The sequence below is a fragment of the Gossypium hirsutum genome, chromosome D12, assembly GCF_007990345.1.
Source record: "Gossypium hirsutum isolate 1008001.06 chromosome D12, Gossypium_hirsutum_v2.1, whole genome shotgun sequence".
Taxonomy (NCBI): Eukaryota; Viridiplantae; Streptophyta; class Magnoliopsida; order Malvales; family Malvaceae; genus Gossypium; species Gossypium hirsutum.
Window position 1 is genome coordinate 60,967,993 of NC_053448.1, and position 19,687 is coordinate 60,987,679.

At 32.7% G+C, this 19,687-nt stretch overlaps 1 protein-coding gene and 1 long non-coding RNA gene across 2 annotated transcripts; both read right to left on the bottom strand.

The window, feature by feature from the left end:
- Positions 1 to 6,453: 6,453 nt before the first annotated feature.
- Positions 6,454 to 9,263, bottom strand: LOC107947269 (plastid division protein PDV1). Its single transcript, XM_016881862.2, has 2 exons — positions 8,700 to 9,263; positions 6,454 to 7,408 (listed from the first exon to the last, which is right to left on the bottom strand). The coding sequence occupies exons 1-2, from the start codon at positions 9,021 to 9,023 to the stop codon at positions 6,899 to 6,901; spliced, it is 834 nt and encodes a 277-aa protein (XP_016737351.2). The 5' UTR covers positions 9,024 to 9,263; the 3' UTR covers positions 6,454 to 6,898.
- A 3,809-nt stretch (positions 9,264 to 13,072) lies between these two features.
- LOC121224367 (uncharacterized) lies at positions 13,073 to 14,233 on the bottom strand. Its single transcript, XR_005921991.1, has 2 exons — positions 13,866 to 14,233; positions 13,073 to 13,392 (listed from the first exon to the last, which is right to left on the bottom strand). It is a non-coding gene; the product is annotated as an uncharacterized lncRNA (long non-coding RNA).
- Between the last annotated feature and the right edge of the window lie 5,454 nt (positions 14,234 to 19,687).

Sequence of the window (19,687 nt, forward strand, 5' to 3'; positions counted from 1 at the left end):
CAAATCTAATAAATGTGAATAATGAGTATATTTTAATTAATATATATATATATAAAAACTATGAGTTATCTTCTTTCTATTTTCTATTTTATTTTAATTTAAACAAGAAGAATAGTGTAATAATTAAATGACATATATGCCCTTCCACCAATATTTTAGATTATTTTCTAATGATAGCTGTTCATAGATGGCATATAATATCGCTCAAAATTTAAGAGAATCTATAGGCTACCCCTATATTAACAAAATAATGAAAATATTAATTAGTCTCACTCTCAATTCCATAAACGTGTAAACGTCTCCAATATCATTTATGCATGGTAAATTTTTGAGTATGGGCGTATCACCTTTAGCATATATACCGTTTAGTCCTCGACGTTTACATTTGTTAATTTTTAGCATATATATACCTTTAAAAAATGTTAATTTTACTTTTTCTTAATAAAAATTTTGATTAAAATATTAATTTTTTTAACCATGTTAGTGTGGCAACTCATGTCACATGTGGTAGTCCATGTTCACTTCATGCTAACTTGACGCTATTTATCTTACACGTCACATCAACAAACAATTTAAAAGCTATAAAAAAGATTCAAAAAAATAAAAATAAATCAAATTATAAAAAGTTCATGAAAAATCAAAAGAATTATCATGAAATACACGTGGATTGCCATTCGGGACATGTTAAAAAATTTAACATTTTAGTCAATATTTTAGTTTAAAAAGATCAATTCGACTCTTTTTCAAAAGGTTAATGGTAAAATTTGATTATTTTAAAAGGTCGAGAGCCAAATTTAACTAAAAGAAAAAAAATCAAATTAACAAAAAATATGTAAACATTAAGAGCTAAATTTGATATTATAAGAGAAAAAAAAAACAGGAGGAAGAAAACTAAAGGCAAAACTTGACACTACCATTGCTTATTATAGTAAACCTATTAGATGAGGGAGGCCAACGTACTAACCATCATAAAAATTATATTGAAGTTGCTAATAAGCTTCATTGGCCAAGACCCACCACCCTTTTAATATCCATTATTGAAGCTACTCTCTCTATAAAGATTTATGTATGTAAATATCATGTTACATAATGCTGGTGGTCCATTGGCAGCAAAATTAATGAAAGCTATAACATTAGATTAAATAAGCAAGAGTAACTAGAAATAGAGCCACTTGTGGTGATGCATGAGATAGGGGGCTAACGTTGAGCAGAGCTCACTTGCATGCAGTGCCTGCCTATCGTATCACACCAAAAACAGCTATATTGTATATATATATATGAATGTAGTTGTGATAATATATTGTAGGGCTGCAGTAATAAATATTTATGAGTTAACGAACAGCGACAACACTGCCTGTGCTTGTGCAAGTTGCGTCCGTACGGGCATCTTTGTTTTTGCCTATTCATAAATCTGCCCTCTTTTTAAGCCATCTTTGGTCCCCCTTCCTCACCTTTACATTATAACATCACTATCAGTATCATCAGGCCTCCATATGGTTGGTTGAATCGAAATGGACCGGTTGAATCGAAAACCCATTGGAGTATCGATTTAGAGAAAGACATTAGATCGTTGATTTGAGAATCAACATGAAACAGTAGTTGAATCGGATTTTTTTACAAATTTTTAATGATTTATTTAATTGAATCGAACAGATTAATGAATTAATGACTTGGTCGGTTCAACTACCGGTCTACTTCTGAAAACTTTGGGACTTGATTGAGTTAAAGTCTGGATTTAATATTAGAGGGCCAAAATAAAATTTTAAAAGTTTGAAGATGAAAGGTAAAAAAAAAAATGTTTTAGAAGTATCTAATTTGAATATGTTGTAATTGAAAGGAATTAATGTTAATACTATAGCGTGAATTGTATCTTGATTTTTCGTTTAAAATTAAGAATAAAAAAGTTTATGTATTTTAGAAAAAAAAAAACAAATTGGTGAATTTTATAACAACCGGAAAAGGAAATTATTAATTTAAGGCTAAATTGTCAAAATAGTCACTTTTGTTTACTTCAAGTTATATTTTAGTCACTTATATTTGAATGTTGCGTTTTAGTCACTTATGTTAACATGTTTTAATATTTTAGTCACTGAGCTATTAATTGCCGTTAACGATGTAAGGTAAGTTGACGTGGCACATTAAATCATCATTTCACACAAAAAACTTAGATTAAATTATACAATTGGTCCTCATATTTTATAAAATTTTAAATATTTTAAATCTTTGTCTTTTATTTTCCATTTTTCTTTTATGTGGCGCAGGCAAGGAGATTTTAATTTCAGAACACAATACCATTTTTGTACGAAGCCAACCCCACCGTCCACTTATTAGAAAATATATATACAATTATCTTCCACACTCAAATTGTATCTTAATTTTAAGTTCTCAAAAATTAAAATTAAAGAAAGAAAATATGGTATCCAAGGACGAAATTTCGATTTTTTAGGTTCTCTTCTACAGGAACAATTGATTGATTAATTTCTTAAAAAAGGAAAAAAGGACTAGAATGAGGGTCCCGAACAAGAAATCTAGGCCCATCATGGGGCTTCAATGTTTGGATTATCAATTCTTTTGTGAGTGTTTATGGTACTAGATTTGAGGATTGAAGTTGTGATATTGTTTGCATTGCAAGTGAGGAGTGAGGTGGGATGGGGTAGGGATGAGCTCGAAACCGTGGAAATCCGTAGCTCCTATTTATCGAACTTTGGAGACTGTTTGGGACACCGATGAAGATGTGCATGGTCCTAGATGCGGTCACACCCTTACCGCCATCACTGCCACCAAGACCCAGGGTCCTAGGCTTACTCTCTTCGGTGGTGCCACCGCCATTGAGGGTGGTGCTTCCTCTTCTTCTCCTGGAATCAGTTAATATATCTCCCCATATTCTATAAGCATAAAAAAGTTTTAACAAATAGAAAACATAAGAAAACTACGCTAAAAGAGATGGAGAATGGAGGAAAACAGAGGGAGAAGCAGAAAAGAATAGAAAAGAAAGAGAAAAAAAGGAAGTTAAAAAAACATAAAAGAAAAAAAATTGCTCAAAACGCAAAAAAATATAGAAACCATTTGTATAATTTAACCTAAAATTTTTGTTTGAAATGATAATTTAACGTGTCACGTTAGTTTACCGTTATACTGTTAATGACAATTAACGGCTCAGTGACTAAAATATTACAACATGTTAATGTAAGTGACTAAAATATAGCCTGAGATAAATAAAAGTGACTATTTTAATAGTTTACCTTTAATTTAATGAACTACTCTTGATGAAATAATGTGACATTAATTTAAATATGATATGATATTTTTAAGTGATGTATCATATTTACTTAACTCATTGTAATATAATTCAAATTTTGTAATTTAATCGGTGAATAGGGTATGTAATCAAGTCGAATTAAATACACAATATGAGTTAAATTATAACGGGTTAAGTGGACTTATTATATTATTTAAAAATATCGTATCATATTTTAAAGTAATCACAAATCATTTAATTAAGTTCATAAATTAACAATTTTTCTCAACTAATAAAAAATGGTTATTTTACTATTTTTTATATTTTTTTAATGCAATATCAAATTATATTTTGATTCATGAACTTGTATGTTTTGATATCGAGATATTTTTTTTGTTGTAATAATGTTAGTATAAGTTCTAATCATATTTGCTCTTTTTGACATAAGAGCGATAAAAATCAAAATGCTGAAAATCCGAGCATGGATGAACCACAAGTAAAGTGGTTGACAGCCGTCCAATCTAACCCTATGGGTCCACAAAATCAAATTGATGGACTGAGCCCATTCACATGTATATGTATGACCTAACAGTAGGTCCAGACACTATAAGAAATTTTCAAAAAAGAGGGGGCCCAGTAGACAATCAGGTGATAGACACGTGAAATTTGTATGGAGACTCCTGTACCCAATTAGAGTCCCAGTCAAACTCGTCTTGTGTTTTTATAAATCCACGTGGCTATCATGATCAAGATCCCAACAGGTTTAATCATGAGACACGTGGATTAGACATATTCATTGGTAGGTAATATTTACCTGTAGCGGAGCACATGGCAAGGAAGGAAAATAAAAAGCAAAGTCTGAATTTGTGATTTCTATTGCCGAAGACTTTATTTTATTTAGAGGCCTGTTTCTTGGCTGTCGGATGCACGTAAAAACACAATCTTCAATTTTCGCAATTTTTAATGAAAGATGTGTGACCTTTCGTAATACATATATTTGGTTCCATCTTATTAAAGTCAAAAGGGAAGAAAATCATGTTGCTAAAACATGAAAAATAAATAAGAAAATCATATATTTTAGCTCGATTAATATCGGTTTTGTTGTCAGTGTAAAAGGACGTAGGTTCGAGTGTATATCTGCGCATTATCCTATTATTTAAAGGTAGGGGAGGAGTTATGAATAGTTCTAGACACTATATCAAAAAAAACGTATATGATAAGATTAAATTTTTAAAAAAATTATATATATACCATATGCATAATAAATAGAAACATAATTATAGATTTAATTATTTTAAATTTATAATATTCTTTTTTTAAAGAAGGAAATTGATAATATCTACATTATTTTTAAAATTGATTATAAAATAATATGTTTTATTGTGTTGTTTTTATAAATATTAAACTTTAGTTTTTAGTCGATTTTCACGTATCATTAATATTATACGGTTACTTTCATGTGTTTAATAACTTATTTCTTATTGAAAACGAATGATTATATCTACTTAATATGAAAACAGTTGGATTTATTGTTATATCATGTAAACTCAAATCAGGTTCAATTTTTTACATCTATAATTAAATCAAAGTCATATCATATATTAAATCGAAATTTTCTCTGATGAGCTAATTTTATGACAATACAACAATGTCTTAAGAATTTATTTAGGAAAGGTGGCTTGGAATCATAGAGTATGATTCGTCTTTGGGTTTATTGAAGTAATTGTTCCTAAATTATTTTTTAAATTTTAAATTGGTTCCTAAATTTCAAAAATATTTTATTTGAATCCTCAAAGTATTATTGTTGTATCAATCATGCCATTATATTTGCTTAGCTATTAATTTGGACATTGAAGGCTAGTTTGAATCCAACATGAAGCATATATAAAATACGTGGAACAAATTATAAATACATGTGTACTTATTACATAAACATGTTGAAAATGTAAATGGAATAATATCAAAAACATTTAGAAAGATCTTTTCTAAAAAGAAAAAAATCAAATCCAAGTTATTCATACACAATTAAAAATGATGTCGTATAAATTTAAATACATAGTGTGGTTTTGGTGTTATCAAATGTGTTAATTAATTTTATTTTTTCTATATAATAATGTGGATTGTTATTGAGGATATAAAAGAAAAAGTAGAAGATGGTATTGGAACTTGGGCCAGGAATTAGTGTAAGTGATTGCAAGTGGTTGACCTGACAAATTTACTCCATCACCCAGGAATGAGTTATAAGAGTGACGCAACACAAGCTGACACTGGAAATTACATGATAATCAATGAGATATTGGTGCCCCTAAATGTTTCAACTTCCATTCCATATACAAGCATTATACTATTTATTAGTACTCAACTCACAATCTTAATCCAACTTTTTATATAGAAAAGGTGAAGTCCACTTGAGCTTAAAGTCGTGAGACTGTTGGGCCCAACATGAACTCAAAATATCTCAGGCTAGGAGTTCTTCTCGAAATTGGGAAGATCTCACGTAGCTTGGCCTAAGAAAATATTTATATTTTTCCAAACCCCCAAAACAACAGGCATTAAAGACTCGATGTTTTTGCATCTTAAAACTCCAAAACAGGCATTTGATGATTGCTTTGAATTTTAAGATTTTTTCAAAAAAAAAACCATATTGGATTGATAAAAACCTTTTTTTTTTTAGTATTTGTTTTTTTAAACAATTTTTTTAATTAATAAGATTTGAAACTTTAATCTTTTTAATTTTATATTAAAAACAATATCATCAAATTAACCTGAATCAGTTGGATCAAACTTCAAATTTCAACAGTTCTACTACCAGTCTCAAATTTTTAACACTGTTTTGGGCGCTATTGTTTATAAAAGTACCATGGAACGGAAGTTCCAATACTAGGAGTCAATTTTCATTTCGCTTTCTTTACTAAAAAAATGAATAAATTAATCTTTGTACGTTATATCAAAGAGCAAACTCATTTTGTTAAAAATTTTATCCATTTCTATTCTTAAAAACTGTCGTAGTTGACCAAATCACCAAACAGATACATATGACACCCCATGTAGAAAGACCAATTTTTAATAGTAAAAACGAATAGAAGGACAAGTTTGCTTTTTAATTTAACATACATGGACTAATTTGTCCATTTTTTTAGTGGAAGGGGCAAAATGCAATTGAACTACTAGTACAAGTGCCTTACTTTTCCCAACTATTTATTTTAAAGGATAGATTTAAGAAAATCCACTCAACATTATATATTATAGAATTTTCAAGACACTTGAGATGAGACAGAGCCATAGCCATAGCCACATCCAGCTCCCATATGGCTCTGCCATTGTGTGAGCTAAGGAAAAGAACATACTTTGCAAACCGAGATCATCTTCTTCAGCTTCACATTCACTATCAAATTTAACAATGAATCTACTACCTCAACAACCAATACCAGCAACAGCAATCACCATTTTCACAACAGCTCAAACTATAGGACAATAGATTAGAAGCAAAAAAATTAAAAAGAAAAAGGATAGTATTCTTTGCTAACCTGCTCAGCCAAAATCTTGAAACTCCTATTGGGAGAATATGAGAGATAGCAAAGCTTCTTCGAATTTGAAAAAACAGCATGGCCTCCTATCCTTAAATAAACTTCTAACCACCGTTTTTTTAATGTCTTTACCTTAACCGCGGGCCAAATACACATCCAAGTGGCTCGAATGATCATACGATGAAGGCCCTTCAAGTTGAGAATTCTTTCTCGGGTTCCTTCGGTTGTTGATGTTTTCTTCTGGTCTCCCATCAGTGAAAACAATCTGATGCAGATGCATCATTGCTATCATGCTAACTGCGAATATAGCTGCATTGCTTAGTATCCCACCCATATGGTCAAATTTCAGGGATTTCTTTGCATAGTTGAAGCTAGAAACAATAAGTTTGATTAGCATATTAGTGTGCTTCCCTTCATGCGATGCAAGATTCTCTCCAGATGGACTAATCGGTGAACAGTAAAGGTTTTTAGGTGAGATGTAACGGCTGGCATCGTGTACATCTCCCACGAAAGCTAGAGCTTCATCAATTACTTTGTATTTCTTACCATGATGATCAGCCAATCTCAATGCAAGAATTATCCGGCTTTGTTCTAATCGTGCAATGGCAGCATCTCTCTCAACACGCTGCTGTATTTGTACTGTCTGTAAAAGGAACAAAAATATATACATAAGAGATCCATTTGCTAGGCCAATTATTTGTTCCTGGAGTCACAAACATAAAATGCAAAAGCAAACATGTAAGATCAGAAACAGAGAAGTTTGGGAAAAGAATGAACACCACAGCACCTCAAACAACCAACAAATCCAAGCCTGGTCTTTTTCAGTTGGGGTGAAATTTTGTACAGTTCCTAGCATTAACTCATATAAAATTCCTTCTATTACGTTTTGCAGTTATAAAACCATCTCCCAATTTTCTACAGGCTACAGAATCCACGAAACTAAAGCAACTTCATTTCAGATAAAGCCCATTTCTATACAAGCTATGTTACACATATCATAAAACGTCCTCATATATCTCCTTACAACATTCTCTCCAGATTCCATGAAACCAAAGCAATTTTGTTTCAGATAAAGCTCATTTCTGTTCAAGCTATATTACACATATCGCAAAAATAGTAACATATCTCCTCACAACATTCTTTTAAGATTCATCCACAAAACCAAAGTAAATTTGTTTCAGATGAAGTACGTTTCTGTGCAAGCTATATAAAACATACCGTACGCTCCCTCAAGAGAATCTCAATGTAGCACTAAGTTACTAAGACTAGGGTTTTAAGTGCTAGACACGGCTATGTTAATTTTTTTCTTCATGCATTAAGAGGGTCACACCATATCAGTGTTCAGCTATGAATCTGAGATGGGTGTCAAACATGGCAGACAATTCATGTAAAAAGTAATGTAAAAGCAACGTACATGTAGCAGAACTTGACCTTGAAACTATTGAATAATTGCCTAACTGACTGCATTTCCGCCCAGAATTACATGCATATCATCTTATCAAATACAATCAGTAGGCTCTCAGGTCCCTATATAACATTTTTCAGTGCTTGCTTTTCAACAGCCCGTTCGGTGCAATAGGGCTTGGTTAATAAGATTTTCAAATCGACAAACACATCGATGCAATGGTAACGAAATCAACACACAGACACACACAAAAAGAAACTGCAAATCAAATTTTCTTTCCTTTTTCCATATTTCACTTCAAGTCCTCAACAACCAAACAGAACTTTAAGTAAATTTTGCAGAACTAGAAGGAAACATTTAGAAATTCGGTTCCAACAAAAGAATTACAGCTCCTTTCAGTTCGTTCTATCGAGCCATTGTCACAATAACCCGTACATTGACATTTTCAGAAATTAATTTAACGCTAAGCAACCAAATCCAGTAAATTTAAAAAAAAAACGCAATCGAAAACGAAAGGATTTAAACTCACGTGGAAAAATTCGAGCTGGTCCTCGAGATTCTCGAGAGCAGTTCTTATAGCATTAAGACTCTTGGCCTCTTGAATTGCGGAGTCACCATCGTCGATTCTAAATTCCTTGACGTACACGAAGCCAGTCCTGTTATCGTCCGCGCCGACGACGACATCGTTGTAGAGCTTCTTCTTGTCGGATTCTTTTAGGGCTTTGATGGAGTTAAGGAAGTGAGCTCGCGAAATGGAGTGAATGGCGTCGCTGAGCTTGTCGTGTAAGTCCCAGATTTTCTCGAGAACTGCTTCGATTTCCTCGATCTCCATATCCCATTTCATTTCGACCATTTCGGGAAGAACGAAATGTGAATTATGATTTTTTTTTTCTTTTGCTAGGGTTTGGTTGACCGTAATTTCTGTTACTCTAGACGTTCACAATTTTGACTTGATCGGTTCCGGTCCCTCCACACTAGCCTGTCCATGCGCCGGGCAATTCAACCCGGCCCGAACAGCCCGAAAACCTGCTCAAAAATTAGGAGAATTTTAATAAAAATATAAATTCGAAAAATAGATTTGGACAAAAAAAAAAGACTCGTTTATAAAATGGGTTGAGCCTCAAGTAAGGTTTTTTTGGCTCCAAACTCAACCCGACCCGAATATACAAAAAAATTGCTTTTTTTTTGCTATTTTCTTGGTATTTTTTACTATTTTTTGTTATTTTCTTTTTTTTCATTATTTTACTATAATTTTATTATTTTATTGTTATTATTTGGATATTGTATGACTCTTGTTTTATTGTTAATTTTGTTACTATTTTAGAGGCATTTACTTGTTAAGTTGCACATATCTTAGTGTTATTTGAGTATACATATTCTTTTAATTTATTTTCAATTTGTTGGGAAACATTTATTTTAATATTTTTGATGTATTATATTTAAAAAAATTATATCAAAAAATTAATATAAGCGGGTCGGGCTGGGCTTGGGCAAAATTTTAGGTCTACTTTTTGAAATGGGCCCGGGCATAGTAAACGGGCCTAAAATTTTGATTGGGCCTAGCACATGGACACCACTACTCCACACGCGGTAAATGATAAAGTAAAATTCTACTATTAGTCCATGTAGTCTAATTCAATCAATTTTAATTTTGTACCTTTCAAATTTTGAATTTTCAATTCTAAGCCAAATGGTAGTGATTAAACTCATTTGGTTAAATTCTAGAATAAACTACTTAGTTGGTTACTCAATTTTTTCGGACCCTTTCATTTTGGTCACTAAAAAAAATCCTTTCAATTTAGTCACTACTGTTAGAAAATTTTATCATTTGGTCACCAAAATAAAAGTGGCTGAAAAGTTGGATGATCAACTAGGTAATTCAACCTAGATTTAGTCAATATTTTTCAATTTGATCTTTTTTATTCTCCATACTTTTCGAGTTTGAAAATTTAATCTTAACTCAAATATTAATCATTAATTATATTTTTTTTGTGAGTATTATGTAAAAACTGCATGTTGACATGCCATTTTACATATTATTATAGGTTTGATGCATAGTATTTTAAAATTAATAGAATTTAATGAATTTAACCATTACCGTTTAGTCAGGATTGTAATTTCAATATACAAAAAGTTAAAGGAGCTAAAAATAATTAATTTAAAGTACTACTTACGCCTATTATAAAACTTAATTGACAAAATTTAACCTAACAACGATGAAGGTGAAGGAAGGAGTGCAAGTAGGAACCCAACCCCAAAAAGTTTGAAAATTATGCTTTATATCCTTCAAATTTTATAAAATTTTAAGTTAGAAAATAATAATATTATAGTTTGTCCTCCGAAATTAATAAACTCTCGATTTAATCCTCCAAAAGATTAAAAACTATAAATATATGTCAATATAAGAATGAAATTGCATTTTAATTCTTATAAAATTATATAACTTAATCCAACCCCAAATAAATTCATGGGTTCGCCACTTATAATGAGGCTTACGAGTTAAAAAATTCCTATATTTTTTTTCCAAATAAGTTATGTAACACCCCTAACCTATATTCGTAGTCGGAATAGGGTTTCGAAACATTACCAAAGTTTATCGATCAAACAGGTAGAATTCTCAAACATTTCATATGATCAAAACAAGTTATCAAAGCATCATTTTAATCCAAATTATAAACATACCAAATCCAAATCAATTTTCCTAGTTCATGAGCACTTAAACATAGAATTAAATTCACATTCACCTATCTAGATTTAGTTCAATTTGCCATGCCATAATATGACTTCAAAAACAAACACATATTTATATATATATAACCAACAAATATTAAACTTATAATTTCATTTACATTCAATCCACCAAAATAACTATTATTTAGACACCCTAGGTACATGCCGATACAAAAGATAGACATCACCACATTTGAGTTCCGGAGCATTGTTGGATTTTGAATCGGCGATCAAAATTGAAGTACCTAATCTGCGCACGAAAAACAAAACCGTACGCTGAGTAAAACTCAGTGGTATTTCTATAATCTAAATATTTAAATACAATATAATATAATATTCATATTTTAATTATAAGCACATTTGAATATTTAAGACCACATTCATTCATACAATGGCACTTGTAACAATCCGTTTTTCGTGAAATCAGAACAGCAGTTTTGGGACCACAAACCCAAAGTTAAAAATTTTATTTTAATATTATTTTAGTATCTAAATCATGATATAATTATAGTATAAGAATTTCGTTAAGAAATTTTAACGTTTACATGTTCAATTTGGTGAAAAGGACTAAATCGCGTATAATGCGAAAGTTGTGTTCTATTAGCTAAAGGTGTTAAATAACTATAGAAATTTAAAGTGGAGGTCCTTATATGGTAATTAGACCATTAAATGTGGTAGTTGATGTGCATGGTTTGGTAATTGAGTACTTTTTAAAGTTAGGTAAGGGTAAAATGGTAATTAGGTAAATTAATGATAAAAAATAAAATAAAACAAAAGGTCATCTTCTCCATTCATGCATGAACCGATTTTTACAGCAAAGAGGGGAGCTTGGAGAGTTTGAAACTTTTGGCTAAGAAATATCTTGCATGTAAGTGAAAACCAATCATGTTTTTAATGATTTTTATGTTTTCAGGATCGTTGTAACTTAACCTAGCTAACTAGGGGGCTAATTTGCAAAACTATTGAATAGTTTGAGTTTATCCATTGATTAACATAATAGGGTTTTGAAGTTTAATTGATGAAAATGAATATTTGTTGTTAGTTAAACAACTTTTGTTTAAGTGATTTTTAATGAAATTGTCAAATAGGGATTAAATTGCAAAATATGAAAAGTATGTGTTAAATAATGTGAAATTGTAAAATTTATGGGGTTCTATGAGCACATAGGATATTCGGCTAGGCTTGGATGTGGAGAAATGGCATAAATTTCATTTTTACTAGCTTAGGGACTAAATTGTAAATAAGTCAAAAGTATAGGGGCAAAATAGTAATTTTGCAAAAATATAAATTTTGGATTGAATTGAATATATTAAAGATTAAATGAGTTAATTTTGATTATATAGATCAAGAAAAGCAACATTCGGAATTAAATCGGGGAAAGGATAAAGTCGTGGACTAAACAATCGTATTTTTATCGTACGAGTTCGAGGTAAGTTTGTGTAATTAAATTGCGTATTGATATGCTTTAATTGAATTATATGTATGTGAATGGTTTAATTATTATGTATAATTATTGAGCACATAACCAACGATGTACGAAGAATATCGAGTCCCGTTTAAACCTTAGGAATTCGTAGGATACAAATGACATGTCATTAGGGTTACCGATTTGGTTGAGGTTTTGCATGTGTTGGGGACACACCACGGCTCATATGAGCTTACCATTATTCAGCTCAGAGGAGCTTACCGTTTATCGCTCATATAAGCATACATGTATAAGAATTGATGGATTACAGTTCAATACACCTCGTGTGTACTACCCACGTATCTAACGATATTCTAAGTGGTTCAATGGGCGTAGTGTTATTATGAGATTACACAAGTTCATTACGAACTAGTACATGTATTTACATGGAAATGATTTATGATATACGGATACACAGTATATATGGCACATGTACATGGAATTTAATAATTGTTGAATTCATACATGATTCTCGGTTTTATATGAATACATGGCTAACTTGGTTAATGGTTGTGTGATAGGCTTTGGCCAAATTAAATTATGTTATGCTTTGAGTTACTTACCTAAATTTGTGGTTAAATGGTAAGTTTAATTATTTATTATACGAACTTACTAAGCTTAATTGCTTACTCTGTTTATTTTTTCGTGTTTTATAGTGATTTGAAAGCTCATCCGGATTGGAAGTTGTCGGAGACCGCATCACACTATCAAACGCTTATTTTTGTACTTTGGACTTATATATTTTGTTTAAATGGCGTGTGTAAAAGCCCATTTTTGCCCGGGCCCATACCAACAAAATAACCCAAATAATAAACCAAAAGTAACAGCCCATTTACAAACCCAAACTCTGACCCAAAATTTAAACCCAAACAAATTAAAACCCTAAAAGCCCAATCAGCCCACAACCTTAACTAATTTTCAGCAAACAAAAAAAAAACTAGCCGCTCCTCCCTCTGTCCCCAAGATTCAGTTGCCCCATGCTACCTCTGCCCTTGGCCATCACGTGCACCACCCACACCTGACACACCTGCAACAGAGACAAAAACAACAGCAAAAGGAAGCATGCGAGGGATGGGGGAAAGAATAAACAAAAGAACGAAAACAAAAAATAGGAAATGAATGTTTTATAGATCGGCTTTAAAAAGCCAAAATCGATCACAAAAAGGGGGGGATTTTGATGTTTTTTTTTGGAGATTTCAAAGGGGATCGATAGTATTTGAGGGGGGATTTTTTGATATTTCGATGGAAGAATGGATTGTATTTTAGGGGGGATTTTTAGAGAGGAATCGATTGTATTTTGGGGGATATATATATTTTTTCGGAGATAATACAAAGTTCAAGAGTAAATCAAGAATCGGAACTAAGTTTTGAAAGGTGATTTTTCAGTTTTTTTTCTTTTCGAATTTTCTCTTGATTTGGATTTCGTTTGTTCTGTTTCCTTTTCAAATTTTTTTAAACGGTTTTTTTTTAAAAAACAAGAGAGGGAGAGAGGGGACTTACCGACGAACTCACGACCTCGGCTAGCCGGATCTCCGATGAGGGTGGCACAGGCCTAAGAGAAAATTTGAGAGCTTTCTCTCTGTTTTTCTTTAAGGAAAATAAGAGAGATGATGGGTAAATTTTTTTTTTTAGTTTTCAAAAAGGGGTGTTCAATGTTTTAAAAATAAAAAAAAATAAAAAAGTAAGCTTCATTTGTTTTTTTCCCCTCAAAAGTAGAGCCTAGGGAAGGGAAAAAGCTGACCGTGCATTAAGGGATGGAAATGTGCACATTTCTTAAATGGGAAATTTTCGCGATTAGTCCCTGTCCTGGGTGCCTACGTTCAATCAAGTCCTTTTTTTTGTTTTCTTTAAATGCTTTCAAATTACCCCGGAAATTTGCGCCTAGACCCCTCCTTCATTACCCACGTGTCCATTTTGGTCCCCTTGTATCCTTTTATTCTGTTTTCACTCCAGAATTTTATTTTTTAATTCAATTAAGCCCTATTTTGTTTATTTTAGACACTTTTATCACAAATTTTTTTTTGGTATTATTATTAATCTAATATTACTATTTTTTATTATCATTTTTAAATTATTTTCCTATTATTTATTATACTATTTTTTTACACTATTATTTATTATACTTATTATATCATTTTCATTATTTCTTATTTCTTTTCATCTAATTTGATCAATTGGAGTTAAGTTTCACATTATTATATTATTTATTTATTTATATATTTGTTATATGCTTCATATATATATATATATATTTAAAATAAAACGAATTATTTTATGTATAAATCGTCATTATATGTATCACATTACTTGTTATATTATTTTTGTTTTACTAATAATCATTTTTTTTGTACTATTTCTTTTTATATACATATTTTATAATAATTTTAAATATAGTTTATTATACTTATTATATTTTATTTATCATGAAGACGAGACTCAATATTTGGCAATTCGCGGAATAGTGCCCTATCGTGCTGGGCTGCAATCTCCCGTTTGTCCAAAATAATCGAATATCTCTCCGGAATTTCACTTGTATTTTTCTAAATAAGGCAATATTTCGCGTTTGGAAAATCGAGAAAACGTGCCCTAACGTGCTGGGTTTCGATTTCTCGTTCGACTAAATAGCCAAATATCCTCTTAAAGCTTCAAAGTATGGTTTCATTAAACTATAAGGTGATCTTGGTTTCGATGGTTTAGAGTATCGTGTCCTAACGTGCTGGATGTGATATTCCTTCGGAACAAGAGAATCTTACATTTCAATTCACGTTATCAGAGTTTCTTTTAAGGATCGTACTTTTAAAAACTCTTCAAATTTTTAATTTTCGACACTAAGACACTAATTAATCAACTAGGTACCAATTTTGGGCGTATCGAGGGTGCTAATCCTTCCTCGTGCGTAACCGACTCCCGAACTCATTTTTCTGAATTTCGTAGACCAAAATCGTTGTTTTAATAAAATTAAATCATTTATTAAAAACAACCACTTTTTGAGGTGACCCGATACACCTCATCAAAAAAAGGATTGGTGGCGACTCCCGTTTTCATTCTTTTTTCAAAATCTAAGTCGACCCCGTTTTCCGTCCAAAAAATGGTGTCAACAGCTTGGCGACTCCGCTGGGGACGATAAGAGAGTCAAGCCACGTGTTGATTATTTCTTGTCTTTTTGTTGAAAGTGGAAAATTCGATTTAAATTTACGATCCTAATTGCATCTCTTTTGTTTTGAGTTATATTTTTTTCTGTATTTTATTTTATACCTCTGCACATTGCATTGCATGACCGCTGGTCATACCCTTTTAAGTGGGAGTGAGAAACTACGCCTTCGTGAGGTTTTCACCTCCGCATGGGATAGTGAATCGCTTCCGGGATACATCCGTACCTATGTCTTCGTGAGATTTTCATCTCCGCATGGCCATAGGGAAATGTATCCCCCTGAACCGAACTCGGTCCGCATGAGCCTATAATGGGTGAGGATCGAGGAATCTGCTGGTTCGGGTACCCTTACTTTAGAACCAAACCTCATGTAGTGAACCTTAGGAGCCCACCCTAGGTAGAACCACTTCGAACCCCTAGTATTCACCCAAATAGGTGTTCTATTTATTCTTGCTTGCTTTTGCTTGGTACTAACCTGTTTTCTTTTTGTTATGATTGCATTGCATTTTCATCATAAAAAGAGGTGTTGATTCATGTTCAGTTGTTAAATAGAGAGATTGTCATAAGGAAATGGGTTTCTTGATAAAGTGGATAATAATACGGTTGTCCGAATGTGGTCCAAGAAAACGTGATAAGAGAAGGATGATAGTTTAATGGAGGACCACACAACCATTGCTCCGTGGCCCGAGAATTTAATGTGACAAGGATTATTCGAGAGCCGCTGAACTTTCTTAAAAGAGAAGCCAACGAGCACCATGAGGTTTAGTGAGCAACAAGTCACGGCCCGGATTGAGTAAAAAGGAGATATAAGATACGTCCCTTTTGAAGAGTTCGTGAGACTTATCTTAACGCTCGAACGAAGAAAATGATCGAATGTCTCCGCATATGAGGGCAAAGCCGTATATGTATCCGCTTTATGTAAAGAGATTTGTTTTCTAGTAAAGTTGTTCTAATAGAATTGAATCAAGAATCAATGTCTCTTTTTGCATTCATACATCTGCATTACATTTCATTGCACGTATCTCTTCATTCATTAACATTACATTTCATTACATACAATAAATTTCCTAAAATCCAAAAATACGCGTTCATGCATTAACATTACATTTTATTACATACAATAAATTTCCTAAAATTCAAAAATACGCGTTCATGCATCAACATTACATTTCATTGCATACAATAAATTTCCTAAAATCCAAAAGTACGTCGAGTTTAGAACTCTAGTACAAAACCAGATGGATTGGAATTCTTTGAATATATCGATGGTTCGAAAGGTGAAGATGTGTATGCCTTTGAAAAAGAACTAAAAAATAAAAAAACCTATCTTGAATTTGTTTCTACATCCCTAGAGGCGTTTTAAACAACTGGACCGTGGAGGAGATTCTTGTAATTTTTAGGACCATTTCAGAGTAATATTTGGAACGCTCTTATTGTTCTAAGCCTGGGAGCAATAGAAAATCCTTTTGTGAAAAGGCACATGTCCACTATTCTTTATTTCAACGAAATGCATCTTTGTGTCTTGTTTTGGCAAATATTCTTTTGTTCCTTCCAATTCATTCATACTCATACCACCAGGTAATTACCCTTTGATTCGTTAGCTCTTTGAGACTTCCTTCGTCCCTAGAATAGGTCTCCAGATATCAATGATATGAGCGACACTGCTATTGACTCAGAACTTTCTTTCAAGCAAGATATGTGTCTAGAGGATCCTCAAGACTTCGAGGATGATCAAGACTGTAGTTTATCTCCTGATTTGTTAAGGATGGTAAGGCAAGTTGAAAAATAGATCCAACCTTAAAAAAAAATTCAGTGGGGAATTGTGAGCTTAGGAGAAGAGAAAAAGGTGAAGATTAGAGCCTGTATCACTGCAGAGACAAAGCGAGACGTCATTGAGTTACTCTAAGAATTCAAAGATGTTTTTAGACAAGTGGATGCTCTTGAGGTTAAGAAGATCTTGGACGAGGAACACGTGCTAATGGTTTTGCAATGGCCAAGCAAATCATGAGATTTGGGTACTGCTGGCCCACCATGGAAGGGGATTGCACCAGTTATACCAAGAAACGCCACAAGTGCCAAATTTACGGAGACAAGATTTATGTGATTCCTTTATCTCTTCATGTTATGAATTTTCCATGGACTTTCTCTATGAGGGGCATGGATGTTATTTGGGCCGACCTCGCCAAAAGCTTCTGGCGATCATCGATCTATCTTTATGTTCGTCGATTACTTCATCAACTGGGTAGAGGTTGTTTCATATGCCAATATCATAAAGTCGACACTCGGCAAATTTCTTGAAGAATCATATGTCAATATGGAATGCCAAAAAGGATCATATTAGACAATGCATTGAATTTGAACAACGGCACGACATCAGAAGTTTGCAGTTTGTTCAAGATTAACACCATGTTGCCCTCAAAATGAACAGTTTAGTGGAGGCCAAAAAAAAAGAACAAATAAAAACCAAATAAAAAACAAAAGCAAAAACAAAAAAAAAACTCTACCAGGACAACTCATTTCTTATTGGCATATGGAATAGGGATAGTTTTACCCATCGAAGTTGATATTCCTTCCCTTCGAGCCTTGTCAAAGTTGAAGTTGGATGAAGTAGAATGGATCCAGGTCCGATACAATTGAAGAGAAAAGGTTAACAGCTATCCGTCATGGTCAAATGTACCAAAAGCAAATGATGCTAGCTCACCAAAAAAGGTTCACCCTAGAGAATTCCATGAGGGGATCTAATATCGAGGAAGATCCTTCCCATGCAGAAGGACTTCATAGGAAAGTCTATGTCAAACTGGAAAGGACCTTATGTGGAAGGCCTTATCTGAAAAAGCGTCGATATTAACCAAGATGGATGGCAAAAACCTGCCTAATCTTAAGAATTCTGATTCAAGCAATAAATACTTCACTAGAAAAAGAAACAAAAAAGGAACAAAAGAAAAAAGGAGAGGCCAAGGTGAAAACCCGCAAATGGTGCCTTGAGACCAAAGGGTTTTGAATTGAAAACCCAGAAATGGGCAGTTCAAATTTTGATCAAAGGTGGGGCATGCGGTAGTCTTGCCCTTTCTGAATTAATAAGAAGGAGGGATGCTACATCTTGGGTTATCAGCAAAGCCTTCTAGGACTTCTAAACACATATCAAGTTCAAAAGGGTCCTTAAGAAGTTTGGGACAGAGAAGCTCATGCTACAATATCTGGGGCACCTATTTCCATTTTATTCATTTTTTGTATTTTTGACAAAATACATCATCTTGATTAATTTATTCTCGTTTTGTATTCTAGCAACATTTGCTATCTTGATTAATTTGTTCATTTAGAGCTTTGCTCTCAGCAAATTTTCATCTTATCCGTTGTGATAATATTTTTTTCATCTTATTCATCTCGTATCTCAGCAAAATTTGCTATCTTGATTTGTTTGTTTAGAGCTTTGCTCTCAACAAAATTTCATTTTGTCCATTTTGATAATCTTTTTCAAGCATTTTTCATTGAAATAACGATTAATGGACTGACAATACACATGCAGAAGGAGTTCTGCATATTACTCTGAAAGTTTCTAAATAATACGAGAACCTGAAACAGGACTATTGTTTAGAACTAACCAAACCTAAGGGTTGGAAACATTTGAGAAAAGAATAGTCTAAATTGCAACTATTTCCTTGGGTTTTTCTGTCAAAGATACCAGCTGAACGAGAAGGGGCGGTGATAGAACCTTTAATAAATTTTGAGTAATGACAACCTAAGCATTTAAAAGGGGATCATTCTCATGACATTTTGCAAATATCATTCATACACATCTAGTTAGGAGCATTTGATCCACTCTGATCATGTCATCCTAAACACTAGGCGTAAATAGGTCCATAAAATTGATTTTATAGGTCAAAGGAACAGATCCTATGCCCTTGAAGTTGCAATGGGATGGATTGAAGTCACGAAAGCAGATCTTCTCTTCATGTATTGGCATGAAGTAGATCGAGGATAGCAGATCCTATCTTCCTATATTGGTAGGAAGTGGATCGAAGATGCAGATCTTGTCTTCCCATATTGGTGGCGAAGTAGATCGAAGAAAGCAGATCTTGTCTTCATGTATTGGCGTGAAGTAGATCGAAGGTAGCAGATCCTATCTTCCTATATTGGTAGGAAGTGGATCAAAGATGCAGATCTTGTCTTC